At 41.6% G+C, this 14,796-nt stretch overlaps 1 protein-coding gene across 1 annotated transcript in view; it reads left to right on the top strand.

The window, feature by feature from the left end:
- Positions 1-14,796, top strand: part of si:ch211-267e7.3 (ADAMTS-like protein 2) — a 196,333-nt gene that overhangs the window by 116,748 nt on the left and 64,789 nt on the right. The window contains exons 5-10 of the mRNA XM_059983535.1: positions 2,250-2,325; positions 4,109-4,211; positions 5,330-5,475; positions 8,003-8,126; positions 9,109-9,189; positions 9,301-9,476. Of these exons, the coding sequence (XP_059839518.1) occupies positions 2,250-2,325; positions 4,109-4,211; positions 5,330-5,475; positions 8,003-8,126; positions 9,109-9,189; positions 9,301-9,476 (706 nt within the window). The remainder of the gene's footprint in view (positions 1-2,249; positions 2,326-4,108; positions 4,212-5,329; positions 5,476-8,002; positions 8,127-9,108; positions 9,190-9,300; positions 9,477-14,796) is intronic.

Here is a 14,796-nt window from a genome sequence, read left to right as displayed (position 1 = left end):
TCTTTGTGTGCCTTCCAGACAGATCCTGCCATACACGAGTACTTCGAGGTCGTAAAAAGCAAACTGAATCAGAGTTGAGTTTAATATCACTGGCATATGTCATGAAACTTGTTATGTGCCAGCAATATATTGTAATATATAATTGTAAATTACTATCAAAAGTGTATATTAAGAAAGTTAAATTAACAGTTCAATAGTTCCATTGAATATCAGGTAATGTATACAAATTACAGCCAGAAATTCTTGCTCTTTGCAGACGAAAACAGAAGAGTACTCCAATGAATGAGTGACGGTAAAAACGGTAGAGCCCCAAAGTCCCTTTCTCCTCTCCCACCCCCCCAACATATAAGCAGCCGCAAAGCATTCAACCCTCACCCCCCCACACACAGACACGCACACGCACAGACACGCACGCGCACAGACACGCGCACGCACACGCACAGACACGCACAGACATGCACACGCACAGACACGCACAGACACGCACACGCACAGACACGCACACGCACGCGCACGCACGCACAGACACGCGCACGCACAGACACGCGCACGCACAGACACGCGCACGCACAGACACGCGCACGCACAGACACGCGCACGCACAGACACGCACAGACACGCACAGACACGCACAGACACGCACAGACACTCACTCACTCACTCACTCTTAGGTGCCAACCAACCACAAAGCAGGCAATAACAAAGCCACCCAAGAGAGACTGTGATCTGCAGAACAGTAAAACTAATCATTCACCCGACCAATTCGACATGCCACAGGCTCCCTAATAAAGGGGTAGAGTGGTGTGTCACAGTGAGAGGGGAGACCAACAAAATCAAAACCACTCGCTGACTTACGGTGTTAAAATCTGCACAGTCGGTTTTTTGAGTTCTAAACTTGATTAGCAGCAAACTCCCACCCCACCAACAAGTGCTTTGCCAAATACAGAGACCTTAGACAGCTGATCAGCTGTTTCCGATATTCCGTTTTCTCCTGCGACAGTTCAGTCGGCAGCCCAGCCATAGAATCACCTCATCCACAGGAGCTTCGAAGGCACGCTAGTCTTCTAGGTTGTACCCTTGGGATATCGAGAAACGGCTGGTCTGTGAGCCCCAGGAGCGAGAATCATTGCTGTAAAGACCCAAAGATTTAGGTCAGGGGCACTGACAGAACCCTGTCCACTTTGAAAAGTTAAAAAAGGAGATGTTAAGTGTAAAAATAAAGTTGCTTCCACAGATGAGCTTGAAGAAGCTGCTCTCTTGTACCATCCTAGCTCTGCCCAGTGAGTAAATAGTACAAAAACAGAAATAAAAATGCAGCGAGCTAATGTTCATGGTTCAATGTCCATTGAGAAATCTGATAACAGAGGGGAAGAAACTATTCCTGAATTGTTGAGTGTGTGCCTTTAGGCTCCTGTACCTCATCCCTGATGGTAGCAATGAGATGAGGGCATGTCCTGGGTAATTGGAAGAGGGGTGGGGATGTCTACCATGGGCTAAAAGGGCACACAAATTGCTGCAGCTTATTTTGATCCAGTGCAGTGTCCTCCCCATATGCTGAATGACAGATAAAAGACCATAAGAAGCTCTATATTCTGCACTGATTGCTTTACCACACAATTCCAGGGAACCATTTTATGATCTATGTGAGACAATGCAAGAATGTGATGAAATAATGTCCATTTCTGTTTACAAGAGCAGTTTATCCACGGTAGAACAACCTGCATAACAACTGCTTCTTCCCTGTACCTCTTGGGTAGCATGGGTGCAGTTTTACCATAGTAACAGCTTGCCGTAGTTCCTTTGTAATATCTTTGTGATGCGTTACATCCACTGACCAGAACCAGGGGAGAAGGTTCAGGGAAGCCAACACCCTCCCCCACCCCATTCCCTCTTAGAATTTTCCTCTTCAATTTGCAGAATTTCCTGATTGGATACATACAGGCAAGGTTTCAGAACTTGCTGTTTAACAATGCTTGACAAATACCTTCAGTACAGTCACTGTACTAGTTCAGGAGGTGCCACACCAATACAACATTAAGGGAAATAGGGATGAGCTGTTACTAAGAATCATTTGTTGTATTATTGGGAGATTTGTTCCATCACATGAATAGAAATCTCTTTTGTTTTAATGCAGCTTGTTGCATGAACTGGTCTGTGAGATGCTGAAGCACTTAGTCCATTCAATATCCATGATCATTGAAATGCAAAGCTCTTTACAGTTGGTTTGTCAAAATGTTTCTTTTTTGTAGGCGTATAATTTCACAAAGTAAAAATGGCACTTTTTGCACTGGATCACCAAGACGATATCACTTATGTCAAATCCAGGTAAGAGTCGCCAGTCCTGACTTTTTGACTTCTGTCATTTTTCTCTTCATCACCCTCCTTTTCCTTGGGGACAAGCCTGCTGACACACAGGAGTGTCTGCACTGAGGCTGTAGAAGTTGGCCTGGTCACAGATACTGATGTTGTGTCCCCCAGGAGATCAGATGTACCTTTGCTTGCCTATTGTCTCTGTAAACGAGGAGATTCACAATGAATAGGCAACCCTTGTCATTGTTCACTCTGGAATGACCTGTGTTTTGTGCTGATCCTCACCTCAGAATGTAGTACTTTTGATTTCAAGTGGTGAGGTTCTCGTATAGGAACAGCTCCAGAGGGTGGTGCTGTGGAACATTGGGTTATCAGGAAGAGGTGTGCAAGACTAGAGGGTAGTGTTTAAAGCGGGGGCAGAAGTACGAGTTTAAGATTCAGAGGGAATGTAATGAAGAATTCTTTCAGCCAGGGAACAGCTGGAATCTGGAATCCAGGCAGATCTCTTTTAGCGCTTATGAATTGCCGTGGTTAAGAAAGCTCCAGATGAAATGCAGGGAAATGGGATTAGTGTAGATCATTACTTGATGGCGTGGTGGGCAAAGGGCCTTTATCCATGTTATATATGACTGTTAAATCATGCATGCTCTTTAGATGAACATCTTATTTAAGTGCATTATTTTGGATAAATATGTGGGGTTCTCTGTGATTCTGGTCTCGGTGTAATCAACTACCAACTTTAGTGGATGATCTCATTGCTTGCTTGGCTTTGTGGCAAAGTTTGCGGATGATACGAAGATGGGTGGAGGGGTAGGTAGAAACAATGCGATTGTAGCAAATTCGCAGATTGGGCAAAAAAGTGGCAGATGGAACACAGTGTTGGGAAATGTATGATAATGCATTTTCTTAAAAGGAACAGTGGTGCGGACTATTATCTAAATGGGAAGAAGGTTCAAACATCAGAGGTGCAGAGGGTCTTGGGGGTCCTCGGGCAAGAGTCCTAGAAGGTTAATTTACAGGTTGAGTCTGTGGTAAAGCAGGCAAATGCAATGTTGGCATTTATTTGAAGGGGAATAGAATATAAAAGCAAGGGGATAATGCTGAGCCTTTATAAGACATTTTTCAGACTGCACTTGGCGTATTGTCAACCAAAAGGATGTGTTGTCATTGGAGATAGTCCAGAGGAGGTTCATGAGGATTCTGCTTGTACTCACCACAATTTAGAAAAATGCTGGGTCTTGGTGGGGGGGGGGGGGGGGGGGTGGAGATCTCATTGAAACCTACCAAATTTTGAAAGAACTGGGTAGGGAGGATGTGGAGAGGATGTTTCTTATGGTGGGGGTATCCAGAACTAGAGGGCATAGCCTCAGAGTTGAGGAGGAATTTTCTTTTCGCCAAAGAGTAGTGAATCTGTGGAAAGCTTTGCCACAGACTGCGATGGGAGCCATCTGTCAACATATTTGAGGTGAAAGTTGATTGTTTCCTGATCAGTCAGGGCATCAAAGGATTTGACGAGATGGCAGGCGTATGAGGTTGAGTGGGATCCGCGATCAGCCATGATGGAATGATGGAGCTGACTCGATGGGCTGAATGGCCTAAATCTGCTCCTTTGTCGTGGTCTTATTATTCGATCTTGTTGTGTGCAACTTAACCACTGTTTTCTCTATATTACAAAATTCCCTACATTTCAAGGTGTACTTGGTTGTTGTAAAGTATCCCAGGGTCCTGTGAAAGGCGCTAAATAAATGTGGTACTTTTGTTTCTGGTGTTCATCATATTTTTTTCTATTTATGCACAGCCTTGTCCAAATAATGTTGCAAGTTTCAAACAACAGCAATGTTCAGCTTTCAATGCCAAAGCATTTAGTGGCCGATATTATCACTGGGTTCCATTGTATCCAGGTAAGGTTTGATAAACTTACAACAATTATCATAACAAACAGAGTTCTAGTTGCATTTTTCAATGGCACTTGCAGCTAATTTATAAATTCCACCACTATAAACTCTTCCGGACCAGCATTGCTTTGCGATCTTTGCATTCTTCTAATATTAATTTGCTTTTCTTTAATAGATGAGCTTTTAGCTATTTAGAATCTGAATTCCTTTCTAAAGGCTCTTGCCACTCTTTCTTACTCAAGGTGCTTCTTGAAGCCTGATTACCTATGGGTAACCAGTTACGTTGAAGGTAGTGCATGATTGACAGTTAGGGTGGCAAATACACCATTTTGTCACAGAGTTGTACAGTATTGAAACTGGTCCTTCAATACAACTCACTCATATTGGTTAAGCTCTTTATACCATGGACCAATACCATTAAGCAAGGGGTCCATGGACCCCGAGGTTAGGAAACCCTTCTCCAGACCTTATCTATTTATGTACCTGTCCAAATGACTTTTAAACATTGCATTTTTTACCTGCCTCTGAATCTTCCACCGGCAGCTTTTTCCCTCATACCTATTACCCTCTGTGTGGAGAAAATTGCCCTTTGGGTCACATTTAAATCTTTCCCATCTCGCGTTAAATCTATGCCCTCCAGACTTCCTGTCCTGGGGATAAAAAGACCCTGACCACACCATCCCTTCATGATTTTGTAGTCCTCTAAATAATTCTGATGTGAGACCAAGAACACACATGCACTGGTAATCTCACATCACGTTTTGCCATAACATCTAATTGCTATAAACTGACACATTGTGAGGTCTATTATGGGCAGCTTGCGATGTGTGTCAGTTAAATGTTACCTTGCACAATGAGCAGCTATATTATAGACTTCACAGTGTGCCCATTTATAACAATTATTGCAAGGTGAGTGCATGTATGTGTGAGTGTATGTTGTAGTCCCCGCATCAGAATTATTTTGAGCAATGGAATGAGATTTTGCTGTTAATAAATTCCTGGCTCTTTGTCAAAATCAGAAATCTAGATATCAAAAGCTCTCCCAACGTGGGCAGATTGAAAACTTTTTCATGATGTGGAATGTCTGGACTGTGATTACACTACTCTATTTTGTTGTCAAACAGATGACTATATTAATATTTCAAACAAGCCGTGTGATCTGCAGTGCACCACTACTGACGGAGAGCGGCAGTTAATGGTTACTGCTCAAGATGGGACATCTTGCCGAGACAGAACATATCAGGGTGTCTGTATCACTGGCCGATGTGAGGTGAGGCAGTATATTCTATTCAGCTCAAAGGAGCTTTGACAATGGAGGTGAGGAGAGAGGGCAAGAGTTGAAGGGTTCTTTCCCCCACAGAGGGTGGCTGGAGTCTGGAATATTCTGCCTGAAATGAAAATGGTGGCCTATAGTCCCACTACATTAAGAACCATCTTGACAAGGAGAAGGGTATAGAAAACTACAGATTAAATGTGGTTAAATGGGATTAATGTAGGTGGGTACAGCAGCTAGCATGAGCATTGTGGGCTGAAGGGCTTGTTTCTATGCTGTATGATGTTAGTTCACTCACAGTTAAACTCAATCACTTTATAATATCCTATGGTGCCAGTCTCTCATTAGATATCTTGCTTCCGGATGAATAACTTGTGGTTTCAGCTTGTGTAGAATTGGTTTATTGTAAGAGGACAGAGCAGTTCGCCACTTGAGTTTGTTCTGCCAAACACTTGATGATTATTTTCAGATAAAGAGAATAAAATAATTGAAAATTTGAAGGAGTGAATGATGAATGGAAGCTTGAGCAATAAGGGGATATCGGAAAAGAATGGTACCCCAGAAGACTGACAACTCCTCACTCCAATGACTAATATTTCAGACTTTTAAAGGGGAATAGATGAGACAATTGTAGATTTCTTGACTATAATCTACCATGTTTCCCTTCATTCAGGAATTACCTTTTTAGATTGGAAGACTTTAAATGTAATTGCATTACATAAGAAACTTGTCAATTATGGACATATTAGTTTCTTATGGGAAGCTAGTAAAATATATAAAATGAGCAGTGGCTGGTTGCTCCAAGAAGTCCAAGCTGATTTGAGAGAGCCAGTATGGATTTGTTAATGGATATTTCTAACAAGTTGAATTGATTGTCTTGAGAAATTACAGATATGATAACCAGAGGAAACTTGTGAACATGATTTGTATTAGTTTACAAAAGTTCTACCCCAGCTGGGGGTTGGGGGATTTGAAGATCTAAGTACAGTCGGCCCTCCTTATCTGTGGGGGATTGGTTCCGAGACCCCCGTGGTTACCAAAAAATGTGGATGCTCAAGTCCCTTATTTAACCTATCTCAGTGTGGTGGTCTTCAGGACCCAGCGGAACCTTGGACTTTATTTAACATGGCTCAGTGCAGTGGACATTAGGACCTGGCGGTACAGCTCTGAATCCGCAGTGTTTCTGTTCATGAAAGTAATCACGATTGAAAATAAGGTGGAAGTAATAAAGCGATCAGAGGTGAAACGCCATCGGTCATTGGAAAAGCGTTAGGCTACAGTCAGTCAATGATTGGAACAGTTTTAATGGAGCATGTGAAAGGCCCTGCCCCGATGAAAGCTACAATTATTACTAAGCAACACAGTGGTTTAATTATTTGAAATATGTATGTTTCTTAAGTGTTTTATATGCATAGAAAGGTAAAATATGTACTATATACTAAGAAAAATGTTTGACCTAACTGTCGCTAAATAATACCGGATGTACCTGTTCCGACTTCAAATCCGACTTAAAGACTGACTCAGGAATGGAACTCATTCATAGCCCGGGGACTGCCTGTACTTTTAAGTCATTTCTATGTTACTTATAATACCTAATACAATGTAAATGCTATGTAAGTAGTTGTAATACTGTATTGTTTATGGAATAATGACAAGAAAAAAATAGTCTGTGCGTGCTCAAACGACGAGTGCTGGAGAGAGAACTTCCGGGTTTTCCCGATCCACGTTTGGTTGAATCCACGCATGCGGAATCCACAGATAAGGAGGGCCAACTGTATGTACCATATGTGCACAGTACTGCAGTAATTTTATGTAATGCACTGTACTGCTGCAAAAACGAAGCAATTTCATGACATGCGTGAGTGATGATAAACCTGATTCTGATCTGGGTCTCTGTTGTGAACTGACAGTGGGAAAGAGTCAGGGAGAGGAGAATCATGGCTGGGAAAAGGGGAAGGGAGAGGGAGTGGGAACCTCCAGAGGTACATTCAATAAATGTTTGTTATCAATTGACCTAGCCTGGTGTCTCAGGGATGGGTGTATCTGCACCCTGGCACCTCTCTGCCATTCCTCCTGCAGCGCTCTACCCTCGTCATATCCATCACTTTTTTGGGGTTTTTCTGAGTGCTGCATTTTCCTCCCATGTCCCATCTGGGGTTTATTGGTCACTGTAAAGTGTCCCATGTGTGAACGTAAGTGGAAGAAAACTGGGGGGAGTTGATGGTAGATTGGGGAGTGTAAAGCAGGGGTTCCCAACCTTTTTTAAATGCCATGGACCCCTACCGTTAACTGAGGGGACTGCGGACCCTGGCTTGGGATCCCCCGGTGTAAATGGTTGTTCTATGGGCTGAGGAAACTGTTTCTGCACTATACGTCTACCCCTGTCTGTCATGATGGTGGAAGCAGAGGTGAAAGGGATTTGAATGGGGACTTTGCAGGATTTCAGTGTGAGGGAGGGTGATTGGTATTGAATAGATCATTGGCTTGTCAAGTCATCAGGATAGTAACAGTGTTTTCTCTGCAGCCCATCGGATGCGACGGTCTCCTTTATTCCTCCAAAAGGTTGGATAAATGTGGACTATGCGGCGGTGATGGCAGCACCTGTTTCCGGATCTCAGGCACCTATCGACGAGGCATCACACATTTAGGTTGGAGCCCAGTTTGGTTTTGTGTTTCTCTCACAGATTAACAGTTGGTATTCATGGATGTGAAGGGCATCCTGACATTGTGAGAGGTAATAGTAACTGGTTTATCATTGACATATGTACTGAGACAGTGAGAAGTTTTTCCTGTGCCATCCAGATAGATTATGCCATTTGTGATTTACAATGAGGTAGCAAACACAAAGAAGTTCGAGGTACAGCGTAGTTACAGAGAAGGTGCAGTGCAGGGGCACAGTGAGGCTCAGGGCTACGGCAAGGTGGATTAGGGGGCCAAGAGTTCATCTGATAACGGTAGGATCGAAGTAGTCCTTGGGTCTGGTGGTGTGTGCTGTCGGGCTTCTGATGGGTGGGGAAGAGGACAGTGAGAATGACTGGGGTGGGAGTGGGTCCTTGATCATGTTAGCTGCTTTCCTGAGTTGTTTTAATATCAACCCTGTGGAGCCTCTTGTACTCGCTTATCATTTTGGATCAATGTTGAACAGAAGCCATGGATTGACTGAGCCATCAGGTCATGCAGACAGTAGCTTGGCTTTGTATAGTGCCTCAGACATCACAAAACAACGGCAAGATATTTCCCCTACAAAAAAGACACATTAGAATTGTTAACTAGAAGCTGTGTCATAGAAGGTTATGAAAGATTTAATGAAAAGATGCAGGAAGGTTTGAGGACGGAATTCCTAAGCTTTCTTCCTAAGTGGCCGTAGGCTCAGATGTCAAGTTTGAGGTGAAGGGAGTGAGGACTGTTTGGAAAGCCAGTGTAATATGAATGTGGTACTTGGTATTTACCAACCAGTCACGCAAGTTGTGACTAAAACTTGTCTGCAACCCCTGGAGAAGTTTCCCTGCGACTGAAGCTCAGAATTCCATGTTAGGCTGGGGTTTAATGCACCGGATGTTCCTTAATGGTTGTGTTCAGAGGCAGCTGAAGTGATTAGGGTTTGATGTCTTCATCTTTTTTATACTGCAGGTTATCTCTTTATTACAAACATTCCTGTTGGTGCTTCTGACATCCAAATAATTGAACGGCGAAAAACAGAAAATATTTTAGGTAATTCTGCCAAATCGTTTCATACTAGTTAATCCCTTTTCCCCACCTCCTCCTTCTTCACTAACAACACAATATATATTATTCCTTTTTTCCCCCTCCCCCCCTCCAAAGCTCTTGCAGATGAAGGTGGCTACTTTTTCTTTAATGGGAACACAGCGATTGACAATCCTCGGAATTTCCGAGTGGCCGGTACAGTGTTCAAATACAGACGACCTGCGAATCCGCTGTCTGATGGCTTTGAATATATTATTGCCCAAGGACCAACCAACCAAGGACTGAATGTAATGGTACGTAACACAGATAACGCCCCGAGCAAGCACTCTACCTTTTGCTCACTAGTTTGTACCTCATGTGTGCTCAGTGCCGGTTACCTGAACCCATAGGGTAATTGTATGTCCTATCAACAAGTACTTAGTATAAGAGCCAGAAATGGATGGGAATGTACAAGAAAAGGACAATAGACTCTACAAGAAAAGAGCGTAGCCTCTAATCTCAGGAATAGCAGGATCATTGCCTTGAAATATTCTTCCTTGTCCTCTTTTAATTTGAAAAAAAAATCTTTATTTCCACTTATAAATTAGGCCTGTTGCTATGGTTCTATTCCAACTGTTGGTTATTTCCTGGACTTAATTGAGTATTTAACTGGAACAGAACAAATCCGTCCTTTCTGTGTGTGCAATGCTACTGGGCGTTGATGTGCACCAGCCTCACTGACCTTTTCCCTCATTAGCCTTGTTATAGCTTAGGACACATAACTGTTTGTACAGCTCAAACTGTCCTAAATCTGCCTCAGGCAGACCAGGTATTGATGGATGGAATTGGAGAATGACGCAGCACATACCTGAATGCGTAGTTCTCAGCTCATTGTGATGATACTGGATCATTTAAAGATGTGCACTTACTTGTTCTATATCAAAAGCAATAGTGTGCAATGCTTTCTCTTCAAATACTCTAGTTATATTGCTATTGAAAACTTCTACCACCCTTTCATGTAACCCCAACTTAACCCTAGTTTTTAATTCCAAGTATTTTGAAGCCACATGAATTCACTTATCCCTGCATTGTCTTCCCCCAAAAAAAGCACAAATCTAGTTATTTCAGTCTGACCATACAGTTGACCTCCAGTACAAGATGAACTGCGCAATCAGTCATAAGTGCTTGGGGTTAAGAGGTTAGTTGGTGTGAAGCTGCCATCTGTAGGATTGGGGATTGAATCCTCCAGTCAGAATCCAGCCTAAACTCACCAGTACTCCCTTAAAGCCTGCCCAGAATTAGACACAGTTCCCTAATGATTTAGGAAGAATTCTTATATTCCAAGCATGGCACAATAAATGATATAGCTTAAATTAACATTAATTATACATAACTTGCATGACAAAATAAACAAAAATAAATAATGATAGCAGTGCAAGTTGAGGGAAATCTAGTCTAAGGTAGAATTAGGGTTTTCAGCTCAGTTCACCAAGGCTCTCTCATCTCCCCGCTATTGTGACTGAATAAGTTGTGACCGAAGTCTCACAACACTTCACCCCACTTTTTCTTTCACGAATTGTTCCACGTACTCCTTCAAAATATTTAAAGACATAATTTTTGGGCAGGAATTTTCCTAAGACCATGATGAGGGGGAAAATATCTTTTCACCTCTGTTAGATAAGTACCTTACTTTTTAAACAATGAGTCCTATTTCTACATTCACAGAAGAAGAAACAACCTCTTCATGTTCACTATGCAGGTACATCAAGATTTCAATTCTTTAATCAATCTCCTCAGTGTTGTAAAATCTGGCAGTTACAGATTTTCTAATAAAATAACTGACCATTCCTGTTATTAGTTCTGTGGGCTTCCCACACATTTTGTTCCATTAAAATCAACAAACCAAGAGAAAACCACAGAATGCTTCCCTCCATTCTGATAAACATTATTCAGCTCTAGTCTCTGAATTTTGTCTCTGCTAGTTTTATGTCAATGTTGGTAATGCTGTACTCCCAGATATCAACTTCCTTAACTCTAATAATGTGGTAAATGACTATGGAAAAGGTATTGTACAGATAAAAAGTCTGAAGGCATGTAAGCTCTTGCCATTATTTAGACTTGTAGGGTAGTATGGCGTAGAAATGGATCTTCTGCCCAGCTCATCCATACTAAACAAGATTTCTATCTAAGCTAGACCCATTTGTTCACTAATTGTAATGAGTAAAAATCCAATTTACCTTCCTTGTATGGATTGACTAGTCAGCACCTTTAGCTGCCAAATCTCATGAAAGTGATGTAGCATAGAGTTTATGGATTTAAAATGGTTTTTCAAACTAAATGCTAATTAAATTACTGACCACTGCATGCCCACATAGTAAGCTGCATATCTCTATCTCATGTTTGTGAGATTATTTGACTCATTCCTATAGTTGTCTCATTTGATAATTTTTAAAACATCTGCTTTTTTTTTTAAAAAAAAAAGCACATTTCAGAGCTCCAAATTTGAAGTGTTTTGGGAGATGCATTATTTTAAGACCGTGGTTGATGAGGTAAAACTGGCTGAATGAAATGGAGAGATCTAAAACCCTTCCTCCCCAGCTCTGTTAGGAATTTATTAATGTCAGTTCATCTGCCAGAAACTGCATCTTAAAAAAACAAAGACTTTGTAGGGCACACAGAGGAAATTCTCACTGATTCTTGTGTTTCATTTAGTTGACCTTTCTTGAGAACAGAAGATGAGGGCCAGACATATACCCATGGTGAGTCTGTGAAGTGCTGTCTATATCAGGACTTCCTGCCTCTAATTCCCACCCCCACACTCCTGCCATTGGTTGCCCATCAGAAAATGACCTGCTTTAGCAGGAAGTGAATAGATTCTCCTTTCCAAGTATGGATATTCTGACCATCAAACAAGCTGGTTATTTTCTCCACAACTAATATCTTTACAATTGACAAAATGGTTTATTGTTGTCACACGTGTCCAGTGAAAAACTTGTTTTGCATACTGTTCATACAGATCAATTAATTTCAATGGTGCATTGAGCTAGTATAAGGGAAAGTGATAACTGATGCAGATTAAAGTGTTACAATTACAGAGAAAGTGCAGTATGGGCGGGCAATGAGGTGTATGGGCGGGCAATGAGGTGCAAGGTTATAATGACGCTGATTGTTTAAAATTTATAGAAGTGTTTTTTTAATTGCCTTTACTGTCAGTGCCCTTGAGGTAGGCTGTAGTTTCTGAAGACTCTGGGGTCATCTTACACAACTGAATTCTGTCCTAAGCCAGTGGCTATTTCACTCTGCAGAATGACATCTTAGTAACATTCCCACCTCTAAACCAGAAAGTTGCTGGTTCAACTGCTCCCTGATTTGATCAGACACAGATTGCAGATACGGATGTAGTCGTATGTCTTGGGTGAGAATCATCTAGTCGATGAGCATTAAACCAAAAACCTACTTATTTGCCTATTTTGATTATATGAAACTTGGCACAGAACAGCAGGGGTTCCTTTCAGTCTCCCAAGTCACTTGGAGTTTTGCTTCATTGTCATGTCTGAGACCTTGCTTTGCTTAAATTGCCGCTCTCTTTTTTTTGTGTTTTTAAAAAAAAAAGAGGTAATTGTTAGGTTCCAAAATGTTCTCGGATCCTCTCAGGTCAGAATGGAACATTGAAATCCGGGTTCTTTCAAGCAATTTTTTCCATTACAGCTTTGTTTTCTCCATTCAACTACATAATAAGTGAAACTGGGAATCTGTGCACTTGACTGCATGATTAGGCAACAAGGCACAGACCTATCCATTATTATCAGTGGATTCTGGGCAAAATGGAACATTCAAAACTTTGCATTGCTTTTGCAAAAACTGTGAAGGAATGTCAGCACTAGATCTCACCTGGTGCCAAGTGATTCCCCAAGCTGTCACTGTTCTTCAGAACAATTTTCCAATCAATGAGTTCCAAACATTCAGTAAGCTCAGACTGTTGAATTTACGCATCATAAATGTTGCTGCCAAATTCATGTTGCTTTCTCCCCATCCCCACCCTGTCAAATGAACTGCTGCACTGGGTTGTTGATCCATGGCGTCAGAGGCTGAAGAAATCATTTGAGAGGAGCAATGCTGAAACTGAGGTGAGGGCCACTGAGTTACTGACCAGGTCAAAGATGACCAGGCATAAGACACTGAAATGGTTGCAGACTTTCCATGACTTGGCTGCTCTATTCTCTCTGATTTGATTCATTGTCCTGATCTCTCCTGAGAAGAAGGCAGCTGATGTCAGCCTGCTGTTTAAAATTAACACAATTGCTCATCCATGCCCCCTTCATATGTGTCTGCCAGAATCTTGTAACACGTCATTTTAGCAGTTTTGTGAGTGCTGTTCCATTGCATGGACTTCATTGATTTGAGAAGGTGGCACACCAGCAACATTTTCTTGAAAATTGACAAGATGCAGGCAATAAATGTGGATTTTTACCGGCAAAGCCTGAACCTCAGCAGTTGAATATAGAAGAAGTGTATAAAGCTGCCATGTGCTTTCTCAGTGAAGCCTCACTCCTGTAAACAGCCCTAGTCAGATTCAGTAGTAGGCCTAACCATGAAGCTGGAATGAAATGGGAGGAATTCCTTGTTGAGTTGGTGCTGGACACCACCTCCATGAAGTCTGGAACAGTTGTCTCTGATGTAGGCGCTGAGAAATTAAGTCAGAGAAATCTTTTGAAATGTGTTTTTTTTTGAAACAATGAGCAAACAAAATCTGTTAAGGCAGTAATTCCTCATGTAGGTTCTTGTCCCCTTAGACTGGCTTCCTCATTTCAAATGTAGCTTTGGGAAAGTTTTGAATGTTGCCTTTGCTACTGAAGAGCTAACATGCAATGTGAATCCAGCATTAACTCTTGGATTGTGCTTCTGACAACAATCTCTTCATCTTATGGTGTTATAGGTCAGCAGCCCTGAGGAGCAGTTCATTTGACAGGAGGGGAGCAACATCTGTTTTGGCAATAAAATTAAAGGTATATATTGAGGATTTTGCATCTGTAAATTTGTGATTATGACATGTCTTTCGTCGACTTAATTTATTGCTCCCTGTCCTTGGTTTTTGTGAATTATTTTTTAAAATTAATTTTCTTCATATTGTGTTGAGTGAACTCCTTTCCCATCAGGTAAAATTAGCCAGAGGTCAGATAGGGAATGCATTAATAAAATATGATGCTTTTTAACATAAATTTGCTGTGATATTAAAAGGATTTGTTCTTATTTACCCATTGTGGTGACAATATCCTGTCTAACTGCATTAGTCCAAAATGCCAAGAGTGCATGTTTGACTTTATAAATAGATGACATGTTGTGCAAAAACAAAGTCAGTTAAACCTTTCACAACACGTAGTTTTGTTCTTGGCTTGAGTATTTGATCTAATTCCAAATGCCACTGTGAATGGAGAAGCAGGAGGGAAAATTCATTGACGTATAGATGAGAGAGTTCAGTGATTTGAGGAAGTGGAATTACTGGAATTTTTCTCCTTGGAGCAGAGGAGATTTAGAGGACTTCAAGAGGGGTAACATCAGACTGCAGGGTAGTGAGAGATGAGGTGGAACAGTTTTATGAAATGCAATATGTACTGCCTAAAATGATTGAAGAAA

This window comes from Hypanus sabinus, chromosome 11 (genome assembly GCF_030144855.1).
Source record: "Hypanus sabinus isolate sHypSab1 chromosome 11, sHypSab1.hap1, whole genome shotgun sequence".
Classification (NCBI taxonomy): domain Eukaryota; kingdom Metazoa; phylum Chordata; class Chondrichthyes; order Myliobatiformes; family Dasyatidae; genus Hypanus; species Hypanus sabinus.
The sequence above is the reverse complement of the archived record's forward strand: the minus strand, read 5'-3'. Positions and strand labels throughout refer to the sequence as shown.